Genomic DNA, 17,418 nt, shown 5'->3' on the forward strand with positions numbered 1-17,418 from the left:
CAGCCCTACAATATACCAATGTGGCACTTGTACTAAACTCCTAAGGCATAAAGTTCTTTAAAAATCTATGTGCAAACTTAATTAAAATTACTATTGAACGGTAAAGAGGCATTCTTAGACAACCTACGCAGAAAAATAGACATTATTTATTTATTTATGACATATAATTAGACATAATGGTTATGGCTCTACATAGCAGGAGAGAGCTGGGTTCAGGTGTTTTAAAAAATGCAAAATTCTCTGAATTGGTTCTTAGACTGAACCTCATCCACATGGAATATTCCACCTCCAGCTAGACTTGGGGCTGGGTGCAGAATAAATGACATGTGTGGGGCCCAAAAGCAACTGTTGCAGAGGACAGCTGTCATACACAGAAGTCTCTAACGACATGATCATACAAAAACCTTGGCACAACGGTCTGAACTAAAAGTGCACAAGATGGTAAAGGAAATGTTTTAAACTGATTATTTGACTTCAATACTGTGTTTTCATCTCTTGTTTTACTTTTCCTGATAAGCGTTTTATGGGAATACTACATTGCAGTCATGTCCTCTTCGGTGAGTCAAGACAAATCTTAAATCTCAAATCTTAAAATGCTCAAGATGTTATTTTAGCAGAGGATTTTAAAGCTGATGTTAATGATTGAGTGTTCTACCATACAGGATCATCTGAAGACAGATTGGACAATCAAGTCACTCCCACAGCAATGCACAGAGATGACAAAAGACATTGATGATAAACCTGTCAAGGTAGCTAAACAATCAACTGAATTATACTGTATCTAGAGATGATGTGAATACTGTAGTATCGTCCTCATTCATTTCATTATATCACAGTACTGCTGTTGCAACTTGCAATTCTATGGCTAACTACCAGGGGCACTACTTTCACTGGGGACATTCTGAAATTGCATTTTTTTCAAAATATGAACACACCTACTCATTCAAGGGTTTTTCTTTATTTTGACAATTTTCTACATTGTAGAATAATAGTGAAGACATCAAAACTATGAAATAACACATATGGAATCATGTAGTAATCAAAAAGTGTTTAAACAAATTAAAATATATGTTATATTTAGGTTCTTCAAAGTAGCCACACTCTTGGCATTCTCTCAACAAGCTTCATGAGGAATGATTTTCCAACAGTCTTGAAGGAGTTCCCACAAATGCTGAGCACTTGTTCGCTGCTTTTCCGTCACTCTGTAGTGCAACTCATCCTAAACCATCTCAATTGGGTTGAGGTTGGGTGATTGCGGAGGCCAGGACATATGATGCAGCCCTCCATCACTCTCCTTCTTGGTCAAATAGCCCTTACACAGCCTGGAGGTGTGTTGGGTCATTGTCCTGTTGAAAAACAAATGATAATCCCACTAAACGCAAACCAATTGGGATTGCGTATCACTGCAGAATGCTGTGGTAGCCATGCTGGTTAAGCGTGCCTTGAATTCTAAATAAATCACTGACGGTGTCACCAGAAAAGCACCACCCCACAATCACACCTCCTCCTCCATGCTTCATGGTGGGAACCACACATGCGCATATCATCTGTTCACCTACTCTGCGTCTCACAAAGACACAGCGGTTGTAACCAAAAATCTCAAATTTGGACTCATCAGACGAAAGGACAGATTTACACCAGTCTAATGTCCATTGCTCGTGTTTCTTGGCCCAAGCAAGACTCTTCTTATTATTGGTGTTCTTTAATCGTGGTTTCTATGTAGCAATTAGACCATGATGGCCTGATTCATGCAGTCTCCTCTGAGTAGTTGATGTTGAGATGTGTCTGTTACTTGAACTCTGTGAAGCATTTATTTGGGCTGCAATCTGAGGTTCAGTCAACTCTAATGAACTTATCCTCTGCAGCAGAGGTAACTCTGGGACTTCCTTACCTGTGGCCGTCCTCATGAGAGCAAGTTTCACCATTGCGCTTGATGGTTTTTGCGACTGCACTTAAAGAAACTATCAAAGTTCTTGAAATTTTCCACATTGACTGACCTAAATGTCTTAAAGTAATGATTGACTGTCATTTCTCTTTGCTTATTTGAGCTTTTCTTGCCATAATATGTTCTTGGTCTTTTACCAAATAGGGCTATTCTGTATACCACGCCTACCTTTGTCACAACACAACTGACTGGCTCAAACACATTAAAAAGGAAAGACATTCTACAAATTAACTTTTAACAAGGCACACCTGTTAATTAATTGAAATGCATTCCAGTTGACTACCTCATGAAGCTGGTTGGGAGAATGCCAAGAGTGTGCAAAGCTGTCGTCAAGGCAAAGGGTGGCTACTTTGAAGAATCTCAAATGTAAAATATATTTAGATTTGTTTAACACCTTTTTGGTTACTACATGATTCCATATGTGTTATTTCATAGTGTTGATGTCTTCACTACTATTCTACAATGTAGAAATTGTAAAAACAAAGAAAAACCCTTGAATGAGTAGGTGTGTCCAAACTTTTGTCTGCTACTGTATGTCCACCTCACTTCTAAAACCAAAGTTGCACCCCTGCTAGCTACTACACCAATTTCCATAAAGACATTGTATTTGAACATTTTAACATAAGTGGGTTATGTATTCACACACAAGCTGCAAGCGGTATGAAAAAGTTGCTTGTTATTGGCCATGTGTAGAGTAAATGTCAGAGAGGATCAGCCAGTTGCTGTTTCATGCTGATGTAGACAATGTGTTACTGTGACTGTCTGGACACAGCCATTCAGACAGCTGTACCATGTACATATGCTGCTTCCTGTTGCAAATTGTCCTCTAGCTCCTCAGTATGCAAAGATTTCAGATTGCCACTGTGTCATAGCACAACTCCTCTTCAAATCAGGTAGCGTAGCATATACATGTATAAACTGAGTGTGGGGTGTGTTAACGATGCTGTTTGGCCTCATACAGGAGCTATGTGTTATCTTCCCCTGGATGGTGGAGAGGGTTGTTGGCAGCCTGGATGGCAGCACTGTTGGTTGGAGTCTTTCTTCTCTGCAAGCCCACAGCAGTGACTACAGCAATGTACTGGAGTTCCTACAACCAAGGTGGAACTGTCTGTGATTTGAGACATTCCACAACTTGCTATCGATAATATTAAATTACTAATGTGTATTACACCTACAGTATACTAATAAACATGGAAGTGAAGTTTTCACCAACATACAATATTTTTGCAGTGGCCCAATGCTGAAACTTGTTTATAAACTTCAAGCTGAAGACTACAACTTTGAGATCCAAGTCGCCAATTTACCTGTAAGTTTTCAACATATAGTACAGTCACATCTGAAATTATTGGTACCAAGCTATATTGTAGGCAAAATTATATTATGTTATACTAATTGCTCAGAGAAAGAGATTTTGTTTAACCAGTAAAAACAATCTTGGTGTTAAAATGATTGGCACCCTAACGATTCTTATAAATAAATCAAACAATTTAATCTGCATTAACATTATACTGTTTTAAATTCATCTCAGTTCAAGAAACTGTATTGTGACCTTTCATGGCTTCCTGTTTCACTGGGGTATAAACATGTGGTCACACATGTAAAATCCATTTGTCAAAGAACTCACAAATTAGAAGGCAAAGAACTCACAAATTAAAAGAGAGAAATGGTTGGTGACTTTCATAAATCAGGCAATAGGTACAACAACAAAAACTACTGAAAAAAACAAATATATCACTTACCACTATTAGGGCAACAATTACAAAGTTTAAAACCATTGGAACGGTGTAAACTTGCCTGGTAGAGGACCCAAATGTATATTTTCTCCATGCACAGCGAGGATGATGGTTCGGGAGACAAAGACTAGTCCCACAGTTGGAGAATTACAGAACTTGACCTGAAAGTTGATCTTCCAGCAAGACAATGACCCCAAGCACACATTCAATGGTTAATTGGCCGCAAAATTAGTCTCCCTTGAAAACTTGTGGTTTGAAGGATCTGGAAAGGATCTGGAAAGATTCTGTATGGAGGAATAGTCTAAGATCCCTCCCAATGTGTTCTTTAATCTCATATAACATTATAGAAAAAGGCTAAGTGCTGTTATCCTCACAAGGGGAGGGTACACAAAGTATTGAAAATAGGTGACAATCATTTTTATTTGTATTTGTTTATTAGTCTTTTTTTGCTTATCTTTATCAAGGGCACCAATACTTTCAGATGTGACTGTAAATGCTAATTGTGCAGTGTTATTTCAGCATACTTCACAATGTCATTGCGTTAGCAATAATTGCAACACAATATCAGTAGTTAAATGCCTATTGGTCTATATTCCTGTATGAATGCTGAGTTTTTTTTCTCTTTCATTCTAATTTCCATCCACAAGGGGGTCATTTCAAATAGACGGATTTTCCTCAATAAATTACCCTCTCAGAATCATCAGAGATTGTCACTCAGTATCCTTTTTTACAATGTTTGACTATTACTAAGTATTATTGAACTTTGTCCACTTTAGTTTAGCATTGTTCTTAACTGTCACCAGATGCCTTTGAGTACTTCATGTTTTATTTTGCCACAAGTGTCATTACACAGAGGGTAGGCTGAAGTGCTATTCCATTTCATTTGTTTCAAATATTAATAAAGTCAATCCATTGCCAATGCTATCTCATTTGTAACCTGGGTGTTCTCTGTTGTTAATTGTTAAATTAGGATCACCACTCAGGGCAGCAAACCTCCATCTCAAACAGTGTCTACTTTGCCTTGGTGGATGCATATTTCAAACACTTCCTCCCTACAGAAGGATCCCCTCACTCAGATGTCAAAGGCACCTTGACCTCACACATTCCAAGGTGCTGTATAGCTAGCCTGTGCCTTTCACAATGCATTATAAGATCAGCACATCATCTATCAATATAGGGCAAATATGAAATGTAATATTTGATAACGCTTGTTTTGATGGTTCCCCAGGTCCTCTAGGTATAGTGAAACAAGCAAAGGCCTGTTGAAATGCCAGTGCCCTGTTAACGCTGAGACAACCAATCAGAGTATCTGGAGATCAGGGACTATGCTACAGGTGATTGAGAAAAATCTGGTTTGGACAGAGACACTTTTAATATAGCAATCTTGGCTTGTCTCGCAAAGGTGTAGTTGTTGAGTCATTGTATGGCCTTGTTCATTGTCCCTGCTTTAGATATTTTTGGAGATATGGCTGCCACATTTCCCCTTGGAGACGCACCAGAAACTTAATGAGGTCTTTCCTACCTTCCTTCGATGACTCATTCTTCATGACTAACATGCACTTTTATTCACATTGTTAATCTAATGGATTCTGAATTCTACATTTTAATGATAAACACTTGTCTGTAAACCTGCAGGTCTCTGTCATCACAGAGGAGCACATACTGGTGGTGAGACAGCTGGTGAAGCACATGCATGCCCTCTCTGGAAAAACAAAACTAGACCAGTCTGATATCTTACCTTCTGCCCACTCAGAAACCTTTCTCTCAGAAGATTTTAAAAGGTGAATACCCACTTTAGTGTTTTTTACAATGATGATGATGATGAGGATAATGATAATGATGATATTAACAATATGTTGTTATTGAAACGTAGAGTGGTCACATCAGAATATGTACAGAGGTTGTACCTTCTCTTGCTGCACTGCTTCAAACAGTGGCCTATGGAGACATCCTTCAGAGCAGTGAGTGCACACTTAAGTTCTACATTGGATTTACTTTTGGTCTGTCTTTGACATTTGGCCATGTTATTGCTTCATTTGCAGTGTTTCTAGCTGGTTTTGGAAGGTCTCTCTGAATGTATGTATAAGAGAAGTGGTTTTGAATGAGCCGTTTCTCAATACAGGTATTGGAGACGTGGCTTAGTTACATCCAGCCCTGGAGATACCAAAAACATGTGTACAGTGAAAACAAAGAGAAATGGTAAGATATTTTGAATGTGCTCAGTAGTGTTATAGCTCAGACACAGCATTGGGTTGAAGAGTGTGTGTGCTAACATAAAGCTGTCTCTGTCTCTTAGGGCCTCTTTCATTCAGGAGAATATTCTCATGTACACCAGGCTATTCAGCTTCTTCTTGAAAAGATTTGCTCATGTCGACCTCGTCAACGTCGACAATGCAACCATGGTTTTCAGGATGACAAAAGTATTTGCCCAAACCAGTCTTCCAGAATTGATTGAAAATGGTAACCACAATTATTTTTAGTTGAAGGGCACTGTAACTCAATCACAATGAACAACATTAGACCTCTCAAGATTTGTTTTCTCCATACATTTTGTTTACAGGAGAAAAATTGCTATTGCATCAGGGTCCCATCCTCCCATCCACTCTGATGGCATCTCAGGTGCCTCCCACTGAAATAGCTGCCCTGCTCAAGACTCACATCAATAACAAGAAACTACAAATGTTTGGGGTAGAAATGCGAGCCGAGGTAAGTCCCATTAAGGACAAGTGAATGACAAGAAAGACAATTTGACCGAGGGTGCTGCAAATATGGATAGTGGTCACAAATGCTTTCCTATATTCTGAGCATTGTAGGTGCTGAAACTGGTCCAGAGACTAATGCAGGCCCAACAGACTGCAAAAACCACATTGGATCCGCCAGCCAATGTATCAGTTGGCCAGTTTCTCTGTTCCTGGAAGAGGTTGATTCTTAAAACCAATTCAGAAAGTGGGGGGGGTGACATGATCAAGTCTGACATGAAGACAGTGGAGCTACTAAAGAAAACTGTGGACCACCTCAATCAGGTTTTCAACGTGAGAAGATGATATGACATTGGTTATTATTATCAAGTAGTACTAACCAATGTTAAAGTGATGTCTCAAATCATTTGTGGTTGTTTGTAGCTCAACACAGGTCATCTATCTCAGATGATGATGAACATGGGGTCAGTGGAGGAATCCAAGCAGCTCCCTGACTGTATTCACAGTGAAAACGGGCTGATCCTGACAGACCTTGGCAGAATGCAGGTGAAAATAACTACTGCAATCAAAATGAATGATGTGCATACGGTGCAATACATAAATGTACATTGTAATTATGTTCTATTGCAGATTATCAATGGCCTTCGCAGATTTGATATTGAGTATCAAGGGGACCCACAGCTGCAGCCTGTGAGAAGCTATGAAAACGCAGTCTTGGTGCAGCTTATGTTTTGGATCGCCACACTAATAAATAACAAAGTAAGTGGGGAGTCTTACCGGGGGCTTCATGCACCCCAAAAATCTGAGGGGGCACAAAGTGCGTGAGGATGGATGGCGGGTGGAAGTTGGAGAAGTTGGCATTTTTCAAACACCTGAAACATCTTTTTCTTGCAATCTAGAGCCATAATCATCACGCTTAATTCTATCATTATTTTTCTGCATATATAAACATACCTTTTTTAAGCATACCTCTACTAAAACCTGGGTAAAATATTGAAAGGAATGTGAGTCTTATTCAATACATTTAGTAATTGCTTGCTGTTCTAAAGTGTACCAACCTTGCCAGCAATCATACCAGCTAAGACAGTTAGACAAGCTCGCTACTTGAACATGATTGATATCCTGAAATGGCGTATTGGTACCTAGTTATGAGGTTGGGAGATTGGGAACCTACAGTATCTGCTATTTGTCTAACTTAATACAATTTCTAGTTGGCTAGTAGTATTACAGTATTACAACAACAAAAAATAGAACTTTTTAAAATTATTTTTTATTTTACATGACAAATCTGAGGGGTCACGTGCCCCTGTGCCCCCTATGGGCATGATGCCTTTGGGTCTGATTTTATATGCAATTTAATATTTCTATAATGATTAATTAGGAACACTATTATATATATATATATATATAATAGTGTTCCTAATTAATCATATATATATATATATAGACATTGACTGACCAGGTGAATCCAGGTGAAAGCAATGATCCCTTATTGGTGTCACTAAATCCACTTCAATCAGTGTAAATGAAGGGGAGGAGACTGATTAAAGAAGGATTTTTAAGCCTTATGATAATTGAGACATTACTTTTGTATGTGTGCCATTCAGATGGTGAATGGGCAAAACAAAATATTTAATTGGCACAACTGCGGGAAGCATTGGAGTCAACATGGGCCAGCATCCCTGTGGAAGGCTTTCAACACCTTGTAGAGTCTATGCTCTGACTAATTGAGGCTGTTCTGAGGTCAAAAGGGAGTGTAACTCAATATTAGGAAGGTGTTCTTATGTTTTGTATACTCAGTGCATATGGCATACAGTAGGCCTACCTATAATGATTGGTAGTAGTACAGGGATACATGTATTGACTAAATTACTTGAGAATTTTGTCCTGCAGCTTGAAGGACACATGAACGATCTGTGCTCACAACAGAACCTCCTGGGAAGGCTGGGACAACACTACCTTATCACCTCCACTGTAAAAGTAAGGTTCCCAAGGAGTACAGTGACACAGCAAAGCCAGGACGACTACCACCTGCGGCCACGCCTTACCCTGCGCACATTTGCGAGTTATCGCACATTACTCATTCTCCTGTTACTCTACTCGCTGGGATCTCTGTTTTCTATTAGCCCACTGTTCAGCACATGCCTCATCTTAATTTTGAGCTTTTTGTATGGACTGTGCATGACTGTCTACGTGGGAAAGTAAAAAAAACGTTATTCTGCGTCAATGTGTGTGTTATACCTAATAAAGGTGTTTTGAACTCACCAACTTCAATTGACTGATAATTAAGAGTTCACAGTGAAGTGGTCAAACCTATTGTTCTTCTCTGACTTCTTATTGTTTTCCTTGACATGGTCATACAACTTAAGCATAGATTGGTAACTTATTTTCTAATTTGGCACACAGAAACTAGAGGCCATGAGGAACATATTCAAACAGAACGGCACTCATTGGCCTATAGTTGACGCTATTATAAGCAGTCTAACTTAAGCACTCATATCCGTCGCTCCGTTTGATCTAGAGTCTTGATACTTTGTATGTAAATGTCTTTCCTCATGCTGAACAAATTTGCCTCAAGGACCCATAAGGTCAATACGGATAGATTTTCTTCCATCTTAGAGATTTTGGAAAACGTATATTCTCATCAAACCATAACTCCAAAATGTGGTATGTGGGCCCATGCCACATCTCTTAACTTAGCTGGGAAAAGCTAAGGGATTGGTTAAGAGATGGCTGAGTTATTGATAAATCAGGAAATCTAATTGTACATGTCCATTATAATCCTTTGTAAATCCACTCCACAATGGCCTATCAATTTGAAACTTTTTAGAGTCTAGGCTACCACGGTGAACCATGGCATTTGAAACTTTTTTCACTATGTAAAGACTAAATGTGCCATTGACACCAGCGAGACCATAGGATACTAGAGCAATAACTATTGATCAAGTGGACTTCATTAAATAGTACCCGCAAAACACCCGTCTCAACGTCAACAGTAAAGAGGCGACTCCGGGATGCTGGCCTTCTAGGCAGAGTTGCAAAGAAAAATCCATCTCTCAGACTGGCCAATAAAAATAAAAGATTAAGATGGGAAAAAGAACAGACACAGAAACTCTGCCTAGAAGGCCAGCATCCCGGAGTTTCCTCTTCCCCGTTGACGTTGAGACTGATGTTTTGCGGGTACTATTTAATGAAGCTGCCAGTTGAGGACTTGTGAGGCGTCTGTTTCTCAAACTAGACACTAAAGTACTTGTTCTCTTGCTCAGTTGTGCACCGGGACCTCCCACTCCTCCTTCTATTCTGGTTCGAGACAGTTTGTGCTGTTCTGTGAAGGGAGTAGTACACAGTATTGTACAAGATCTTCAGTTTATTGGCAATGTTTCACATGGAATAGCCTTCATTTCTCAGAACATGAATAGACTAATAAGTTTCAGAAGAAAGGTCTTTGTTTCTGGCCATTTTGATCCTGTAATCAAATCCACAAATGCTGATGCTCCAGATACTCAACTAGTCTAAAGAATGCCAGTTTTATTGCTTCTTTAATCAGAACAGTTTTTAGCTGTGCTAACAATTGCAAAAGGGTTTTCCAATGATCAATTAGCCTTTTAAAATGATAAACTTGGATTAGCTAACACAACGTGCCATTAGAACACAGGAGTGATGGTTAATGATAATGGGCCGCTGTACACCGACTGTATGTAGATATTCCATTTAAAAGAATCAGCCTTTTCCAGCTACAATAGTAATTTACGACATTAACAATGTATTTCTGATCAATTTGATGTTATTTTAATAAGCAATTTTTGATTTTCTTTCAAAAACAAGGACATTTCTAAGTGACCCCAAACTTTTGAATGGTAGTGTACATTGTTGACTACAACCTGCATTGAAAAAGTACTGAAATTTACTAAAGGTGGAACTAGTATCAGGTATGAAGCTAAGACCCAGATGCAGACCACATAGAATAAACAATAGTTTAATATTCCAACATTGGCAGGCAAAAGACAGGTCATGGCAGGCAGGGGTCAGTAAACCAGAGGTGGGGTAACAGTACCAGGCAGTAGGCAGGGTCAGGGTAAGGAAGAGGTTTGTAATCCAGGAGGGCAAAGGTACAGGTTGGCAGGCAGGCTCAGGGGCAGGGAGAGTGGTCAGGCAGGCAGGCTCGGAGTCAGGACAGGCAAGGGTCAAAACCAAGAGACCAAGATAAGAGAGACTGGAAAATGCACTCGCTGAGACACAAACCACAGGTTGACTTGGACAAACAAAACAAACTGGCAACAGACAAACAGAGAACACCGGTACACAGGGGAAGATTGGCATCACCTGGAGAGGGGTGGAGACAATCACAAAGACAGATGAAACAGATCAGGGTGTGACAACTAGGAACGTTTTAGCACCATCAACATGTTACTTGGGAGGGGAAATATGAAAAATCATTGTGGGCGTGTACACTTCCTGTGATCAGAATAGCTAGGATGGTGGATGGTGGTTGGAAGGTTCCACTAGTTTGAGATGGAAAAACATGCGGTAGCTATGGATAAAAAAGGACATCAAGACGAAGCAGCTGCTTTATAAGAGGGATGCACTGTTGAGCACAACATTCCGAGGGGTTTGTGCTGATTGTATGGAGATTGTGACAGCCGGTTGAATGGTGTCCCTTGTGAAGGTGAGAACAAGATGTATGTCAGGAGAAGTTCAGTATTATCATGAGGAGATGTATACTTGGGATACGGAGGACGAGTGGAGGGAAAAAGAGAGGCAGAGGGTGAACATGACTCAGTTAAAAATGGCGGGAAAAAGGGAGATGGTTTGTTAAAGAAAAATGTTACAAAGTGTAAGCAGAGTGAGCTGAAGACGTGAATACGGGCGAAGTGGTAGGTGTGGTGAAGTTTTCGGGGCATGAGGCTTGCACCGAGGGTAAAGATGAGCCTGTGACAGTAGGAGGGAAGTTTTTGGAAAAAGTGGACCCTTGCCTTTTGGCTGATCCATTTGCGGTTTCAGGGTGGGTGAAAACAGAGTTGGAAGCTGTGGAATTGGTGAGGGTAACAGAAGTGGTCTTGTGATAATTGTTTGTGTTTCTGCTGGTCAGACGGAACAGGTGCTCTGCATTAAACGAATGGGGGCAAGAGATGTGAATTATTTTGCTCTCAAGAAAAGGGCACCATTGAAAGGAGTGATTACTGAGGTAGCAGTAAATGTTAAAGTTAACCAACTGAAGGGGAAGATTCCCGGTGTTTGTGATGTTCTTCGTTTGCAGTGTGGAGTGTTGTTCGACGCAGACAGTGTGGAGTGAGAGGTGAAATAGAGGAGTCATTGTCTGTTCTATTGAGTTTTGATGTTGTCTTTGCCTGACAAAGTGATGTTAGGATATTAAAGTTAGCTCTTGTGCCGAATACATTACGTTGTTACAGGTGTCAAGCTTATGGGCATGTGGCAGGAGTATGTAGGAGGTAGGGGTGGCAGGTAGCATAGAGCTTTGGGCCAGTAACTGAAAGGTTGCTGGATCAAATCCCTGAGCTGACAAGGTAAACATACGTTGTTCTGCTGCTGTTCCCTGAGAAGGCTATCATTGTAAGTAAGATTTTGTTCTTAACTGACTTGCCTAGTTAAATATAAAGGTTCCTAGGTGTGAGAAGTGTGCATGAGGCAAAGAATGTGTAGTGGCATGTGTTGACTGTAGGGGTGCACATGGGGCTGGGGATCAGAAATGTAATGTGCAAGAGAAGCAGGTTGAGGTTTCCAGGCTTAGAGTAGTGCAGAAGTTTTCATATGTAGAGAAAGATGGGTCAAGGGGGAGGGATCCTGAGAGGAGTGGTGTGAGTATTAGATCTGTACCAGTACAGAGGGATTTTTTCCCCCACCTTTTATTTAACCAGGTAAGCTAGTTGAGACCAAGTTCTCATTTACAACTGCGACCTGGCCAAGATAAAGCAAAGCAGTGCGACAGAAACAACAACACAGAGTTACATGGAATAAACAAGCATGCAGTCAATAACACAATAAAAAAATGTATATACAGTGTGTGCAAATGGCATGAGGAGGTATGGCAATAAATAGGCCATAGTAGCAAAGCAATGACAATTTTGCAGATTAACACTGGAGTGATAGATGAGCAGATGATGATGAGCAGATGATGGTGTGTAAGTAGTGATATTGGTGTGCAAAAGAGCAGCAAAGTAAATAAAAACAATATAGGGATGAGGTAGGTAGATTGGGTGGGCTATTTACAGATGGACTATGTACAGCTGCAGCGATCTGTTAGCTGCTCAGATAGCTGTTGTTTAAAGTTAGTGAAGTCTCCAGCTTCAGCGATTTTTGCAATTCGTTCCAGTCACTGGCAGCAGAGAACTGGAAGGAAAGGCGGCCAAAAGAGGTGTTGGCTTTGGGGATGACCAGTGAGATATACCTGCTGGAGCGGGTGCTACGGGTGGGTGTTGTTATTGTGACCAGTGAGCTGAGATAAGGCGTTGCTTTACCTAGCATAGACTTGTAGATGACCTGGAGCCAGTGGGTCTGGCGACGAGTATGAAGCGAGGGCCAGCCGACTAGAGCATACAGGTCGCAGTGGTGGGTGGTATAAGGCGCTTAGGCCAACAAGTGATATACAGTATGTTTCAATAAGATTAAACTTTTAGCATTTATAGCAATGGTTATCAACTGTACTGCAGGGATGGAATGTAAGTCGCAGAAAATTGAGGTTGTGGTGGCGACTGCAGAGAGATATTTGGGTGTGCGAGACTTGACATCAGAAGAATTACAGGGTGGGGGTGGTGTTCAACCCTTTCAGGTTGTTGGCTTAAATAGATACAAAATAGTGGAGCAGGGTAGTGTTAGAGGGTATGGTATTTGTTTATTAATTTTCTCAAGCAAAGTATAAGGGAGTTGTGCTCCAGTCTAGTAGGTGGCAGTAATGCAACATTTATTGGATGACAACCGCCGTTAAACCTCATCGAAGAAGAAGTACACTTCCTGTTTTGAAGGTAAACTCGCGTTACAGCTTGAAGCCAGCTAGCTAACATTAGGTAGCTCGTTGGGTAATTTAAAAGCAAAACCAAATAGCTAGTTACCTATTCTTGTTAGCTAGCTGGCACGTTTTGCCGTCATGTCAATTCTTGTTCTGTCGTTCTGCTCCAGGTAACACAAATGATGAACTAACTTTTAGCCATGTCTGGAGCTACAGTAGCTAGCTTGCGTCTGCTGATGCCCACAGCTAACGTTAGCTAGCCAAATCGTATTTAGCGTTCAATGTTGGCTTTAAAGACTATAGCTAACTAGCCACATACATACCAAATATTAATTTGTGGGTATATTAGCTAGCATGTGGCAATGATTGTTACGTTTGCACTCACAACTTGCAGAATAAAGCTAGTTATGCATAATTCTGCACTTTTGTTTTGGGCGTAACGTTATACAAATCCCAGAGACCACCCTTAACGGTCTGAAAATGTCAGATAAGCACTATCAATAAAATAACTTATAACAGCCTGTTTAGGTAGTAATTATATTCCATTTGGGTGTAACTTGTCCAGTGTTCTAGCGCAAGCAGCAGAGAGTGGCACATCAGCCAAGAGCATGCCTTTCCTCCATGGCTTTCGCAGGATTATATATGAGTATCAGCCCCTGGTGGACGCCGTGCTGTGTGTTGTTGGTCTGGAGGAAGGGACAAGCACTGGAGAGAGGTGAGTGTACTTTATGTTATGCTGTGAGTCTGGTTCAGGGATAAGTAACTGCTATAGTAATTTGCACTGACACTCAAGTTCCACAATGTCAATCGATATGGCAATGTGTAAACTAAGCTGAAACCTCTATTGTGTATTTATCTGTATTTGACCTTGGTCTTCTTATTGGATTTACAGGAGCCGTAGCCCGGAGGATGAGGACAGTCTATGCGGGTCTTTAGTGGAGCTACTGGAGAAGGAGTCCCAGTCAGCGGTGTTTGAGGAGGGGATCAGCTATGCTCTGTTTAAGGTTGCTGAACGGGGACTAGTCTGTGCAGCAGAAGTCCTTCTACGATATGGAGCAGATCTCAACTTTGAGGGTGAGAGGACTGACTTGTCATTCACATATTAGGAGACTATTTCTCTATATTTTATTGACCTAAATATAATTTGATTCCCAGACCCTGTCTCTTATTACAACCCACTGCACATTGCTGTACTGAGGAACAGGCCGATTATGGTGAGGTTGCTGGCTGGACATGGAGCTGACATTAACAAGCGAGATCGGGTGAGTACAACAGGTAGCAAGAACTTATAGCTGCAAAACATACTACTTTTCTGCAGTACATTTCTTGCTCTGTATACATAATGTGTTGTTATGGCTCTGTAACACATTGTACTGTATCTTATGCAGATCCATGAAAGTAGCCCCTTGGATCTCGCTAGTGAAGAGGCAGAGAGACTGCCTTGTATGTGCACACTGCTGGACATGGGTGCTGACGTGAATGCAAGAGATAAAAATGGTGAGTTGAGGGCCTCCCGAGTCGCGCTGCGGTCTAAGGCACTGCATCGCAGTGCTAGAGGTGTCACTACAGACCTGGGTTTGATCCTGGGCTGTATCACAACCAGGGGGACATTACTCGCTCAAGCAACTCCTTGTGGCGGGCCGGGCACCTGCAGGCTGACCCCGGTCGTCGGTTGAACTGTGTTTCCTCCGACACATTGGTGCAGCTGGCTTCCGGGTTAAGCAGGCAGGTGTTAAGAGGCGCGGTTTGGTGGGTCATATTTCGGAGGACACATGACTCGACCTTCGTCTCCCGAGCCCGTTGGGGAGTTGCAGCGATGAGACCAGATCGAAATTGGGGAGAAAACAGTGGTAATAAAAAATGGTGAGTTGAAATTTTGACCTGTATTTACTGTATATCCTGTATTTAAACACTGCCTTTTTGATCTTGTCCCCAAAGGAAAATCACCCTTGCTACATGCCCTAGCTAGTAGTGATGGACTCACTGTGCATAACACAGAAAACATCCGGCTGCTACTTCAGAGAGGTACTGTGCTATAATATAACCTTAAAAATGCACTATGCAAGAATCACTCTGCATTTTCCTAGTTCTAAAATTCGAATAGTTCCCCTAATTTCAGTTTGTGACAAAACAAGCAAGTAGAGAATGGTTTACAAAACTGAAAGTAAGTCGCAAAAACTAAACTTAAGAACGGGAAGCATAGAAATACCACACACGGATAGAACATATCTACCGCTTCTTACACTTGCTTTCAATTAGAATGACCGTACACATTTCTATGTGAATTTGGTCAGGTCGCCCAAAAGGTTACATATTGCTGCTTTAATTTGGAGTAGGCTTCTGAGCAGAAAGACAAATGCTAAACATCAAATAAAATTTTATTGGTCACATACACAGTTAGCTGATGCTAATGCGAGTGTAGCGAAATGCTTGTACATCAACAGCAGAGCATGTCCAAATGTATTTATATTTAGGAAACTTTGTTGTTTGTTCCCCTCCTAAGGTGCAGATGTTCATGCTGCCACACTGGATGGAGAGACGGCTGTATCCTCGCTGGTCTTTCTGGTGAAGGAAGCTCTGGAGGGCTCTGTGGAGGATGCAGCTGAGATCGGCCGCTTCTGTCTGAGGGCCACACGGCTGCTTCTGGCCCACGGGGCTGACCCCAGCTGCTGCCTTACCCCCGACGGGGAGGAGGATGGGGAACCCTCCCTGACAGTGACCAGCCTGGAGCACTTTGATCGGCTCTTTCCCCTGGCAGTGCTGCTGCTGCAGAGTGGTGCCTCCTTCCACTGCTCTCGCCACGGAGCCTCCTGCTGGACAGGCTACAGGCTGGTATTCCAGAGGCTCCAGACGGCCCTGCTGGACTGTTCTGATGCAGAGCAGGCGGCTGAGCTCCTGGAGCAGGCTGAGGTCCTCCTGGACTTGGCCCGGGTGTCCTCCCCAAGTCTGGCCCTGCCCCTGGACCTGCCTATGCCAGACCAAGACCCCAATGCGCAGACATTGCGGGACCTCCATCGGCGTGTGGTGGAGCAGGAGACCACCCCCCCCCCCCTGCGCTGCCTCTGCAGGGCCTTCATCCGGGATCACCTGCAGCCCTGGCCCCTGGACGACAGGGTGAAGGCTCTGCCTTTACCTGACAGACTGAAGGAGTACCTGCTTCCCGAACACACCCTGAGCCCCAAGCCAGGATGGGACTGCTTCAAGCCCCAGCGTACCCTACGTTGACGACACATGTTTTTACACTGGTAACTGGGGATGACACATGGAGTAATTGATCTTTATCCTTCTGTAATGATTTGGTGTTAGGACACCAATCTATCAATGTACTCAGAACCTGCCATTGAGGCCTTTTGTTTTTTTGTTTAAGTGTGTGTGCCAAATCATACAGACAAAGAATCTGAATATGTTTACTATCACGAGATCAAGATCACTTATACTCAGACATTTCTTAAGAATAAATTGTGTAACTTCCATATGTTTGCACTGCTGGATGGGTGCAGATGAGTCTTTTGTTAAATATTAGCAGAAAAGGTTGGACTTTGTCATCTGAATAAAACAATCAGGATCAGTTATTCTGCATCTTTTTTCTGTGTCAGCGATAACAGTTGAAGTATAGTGATGGGCCACAAGATGGCAGTGTTGTTCTTTGTAGCAGGTAGTTGCTGAAAAAGAGGTCAAATTACAATTTATATTATATTCAAGTGTTCTTAACACAATCAGAAATCTCCTATTAATACTTCAAACACATTTTTATATCTGATACACATTTCATGTATTTTCTTTGAATTCATGAGTCATTGAATCTTCTCATCAAACCTCTATGTGTTTGCCCATGATTGTGCTTAGATTGTTTCCTTATTTATTTTAATAGCAATGACACAGATTAAATGTAAAACATTTTTGACAATTAACACATTACAGTATAGCAGTTGTATGGTGACTATGGGAGTTGGTAGTGGAGTTGGTGTTGCTACGGAGTCAGAAGGTTGAGCTGAACGGCAGCCTGGTTCTATTGAGAGCTACAGGGCAGATCAGCCTGGCACAGAAGGTAATCTTTTTTTCACTAATTGGTCTTTT

At 41.6% G+C, this 17,418-nt stretch overlaps 2 protein-coding genes across 2 annotated transcripts; both read left to right on the top strand.

Annotated features, from left to right (window-relative positions):
- The first annotated feature begins 381 nt into the window (after positions 1-381).
- LOC115111024 (sphingomyelin phosphodiesterase 4-like) lies at positions 382-8,641 on the top strand. The gene is made up of 18 exons (XM_029636911.2): positions 382-557; positions 663-749; positions 2,907-3,043; positions 3,176-3,251; positions 4,326-4,395; positions 4,482-4,534; positions 4,649-4,788; positions 4,907-5,012; positions 5,130-5,189; positions 5,314-5,459; positions 5,552-5,639; positions 5,801-5,877; positions 5,975-6,138; positions 6,239-6,384; positions 6,492-6,710; positions 6,801-6,923; positions 7,008-7,136; positions 8,271-8,641. The coding sequence occupies exons 1-18, from the start codon at positions 546-548 to the stop codon at positions 8,580-8,582; spliced, it is 2,145 nt and encodes a 714-aa protein (XP_029492771.2). The 5' UTR covers positions 382-545; the 3' UTR covers positions 8,583-8,641.
- Positions 8,642-13,363: 4,722 nt separating this feature from the next.
- On the top strand, positions 13,364-16,913 carry asb6 (ankyrin repeat and SOCS box containing 6). The gene is made up of 7 exons (XM_029637680.2): positions 13,364-13,511; positions 13,907-14,056; positions 14,234-14,415; positions 14,497-14,603; positions 14,730-14,838; positions 15,280-15,366; positions 15,845-16,913. The coding sequence occupies exons 1-7, from the start codon at positions 13,480-13,482 to the stop codon at positions 16,564-16,566; spliced, it is 1,389 nt and encodes a 462-aa protein (XP_029493540.2). The 5' UTR covers positions 13,364-13,479; the 3' UTR covers positions 16,567-16,913.
- The last annotated feature ends 505 nt before the right edge of the window (positions 16,914-17,418 follow it).

Source organism: Oncorhynchus nerka, linkage group LG27 (assembly GCF_034236695.1).
Source record: "Oncorhynchus nerka isolate Pitt River linkage group LG27, Oner_Uvic_2.0, whole genome shotgun sequence".
Lineage (NCBI taxonomy): Eukaryota > Metazoa > Chordata > Actinopteri > Salmoniformes > Salmonidae > Oncorhynchus > Oncorhynchus nerka.

What these genes read in the sequence shown, in the direction of transcription:
- LOC115111024 (XM_029636911.2), top strand. An exon ending in AGTGAAAACAAAGAGAAATG is followed by an intron (nt 5,878 to 5,974) that starts GTAAGATATTTT and finishes TCTGTCTCTTAG; the next exon opens with GGCCTCTTTCATTCAGGAGA. An exon ending in TCCAGAATTGATTGAAAATG is followed by an intron (nt 6,139 to 6,238) that starts GTAACCACAATT and finishes TTTTGTTTACAG; the next exon opens with GAGAAAAATTGCTATTGCAT.
- asb6 (XM_029637680.2), top strand. Translation starts at nt 13,480, where the DNA reads ATGTCAATTCTTGTTCTGTCGTTCTGCTCCAG. An exon ending in AGCAGATCTCAACTTTGAGG is followed by an intron (nt 14,416 to 14,496) that starts GTGAGAGGACTG and finishes TTTGATTCCCAG; the next exon opens with ACCCTGTCTCTTATTACAAC. An exon ending in GAATGCAAGAGATAAAAATG is followed by an intron (nt 14,839 to 15,279) that starts GTGAGTTGAGGG and finishes TTGTCCCCAAAG; the next exon opens with GAAAATCACCCTTGCTACAT.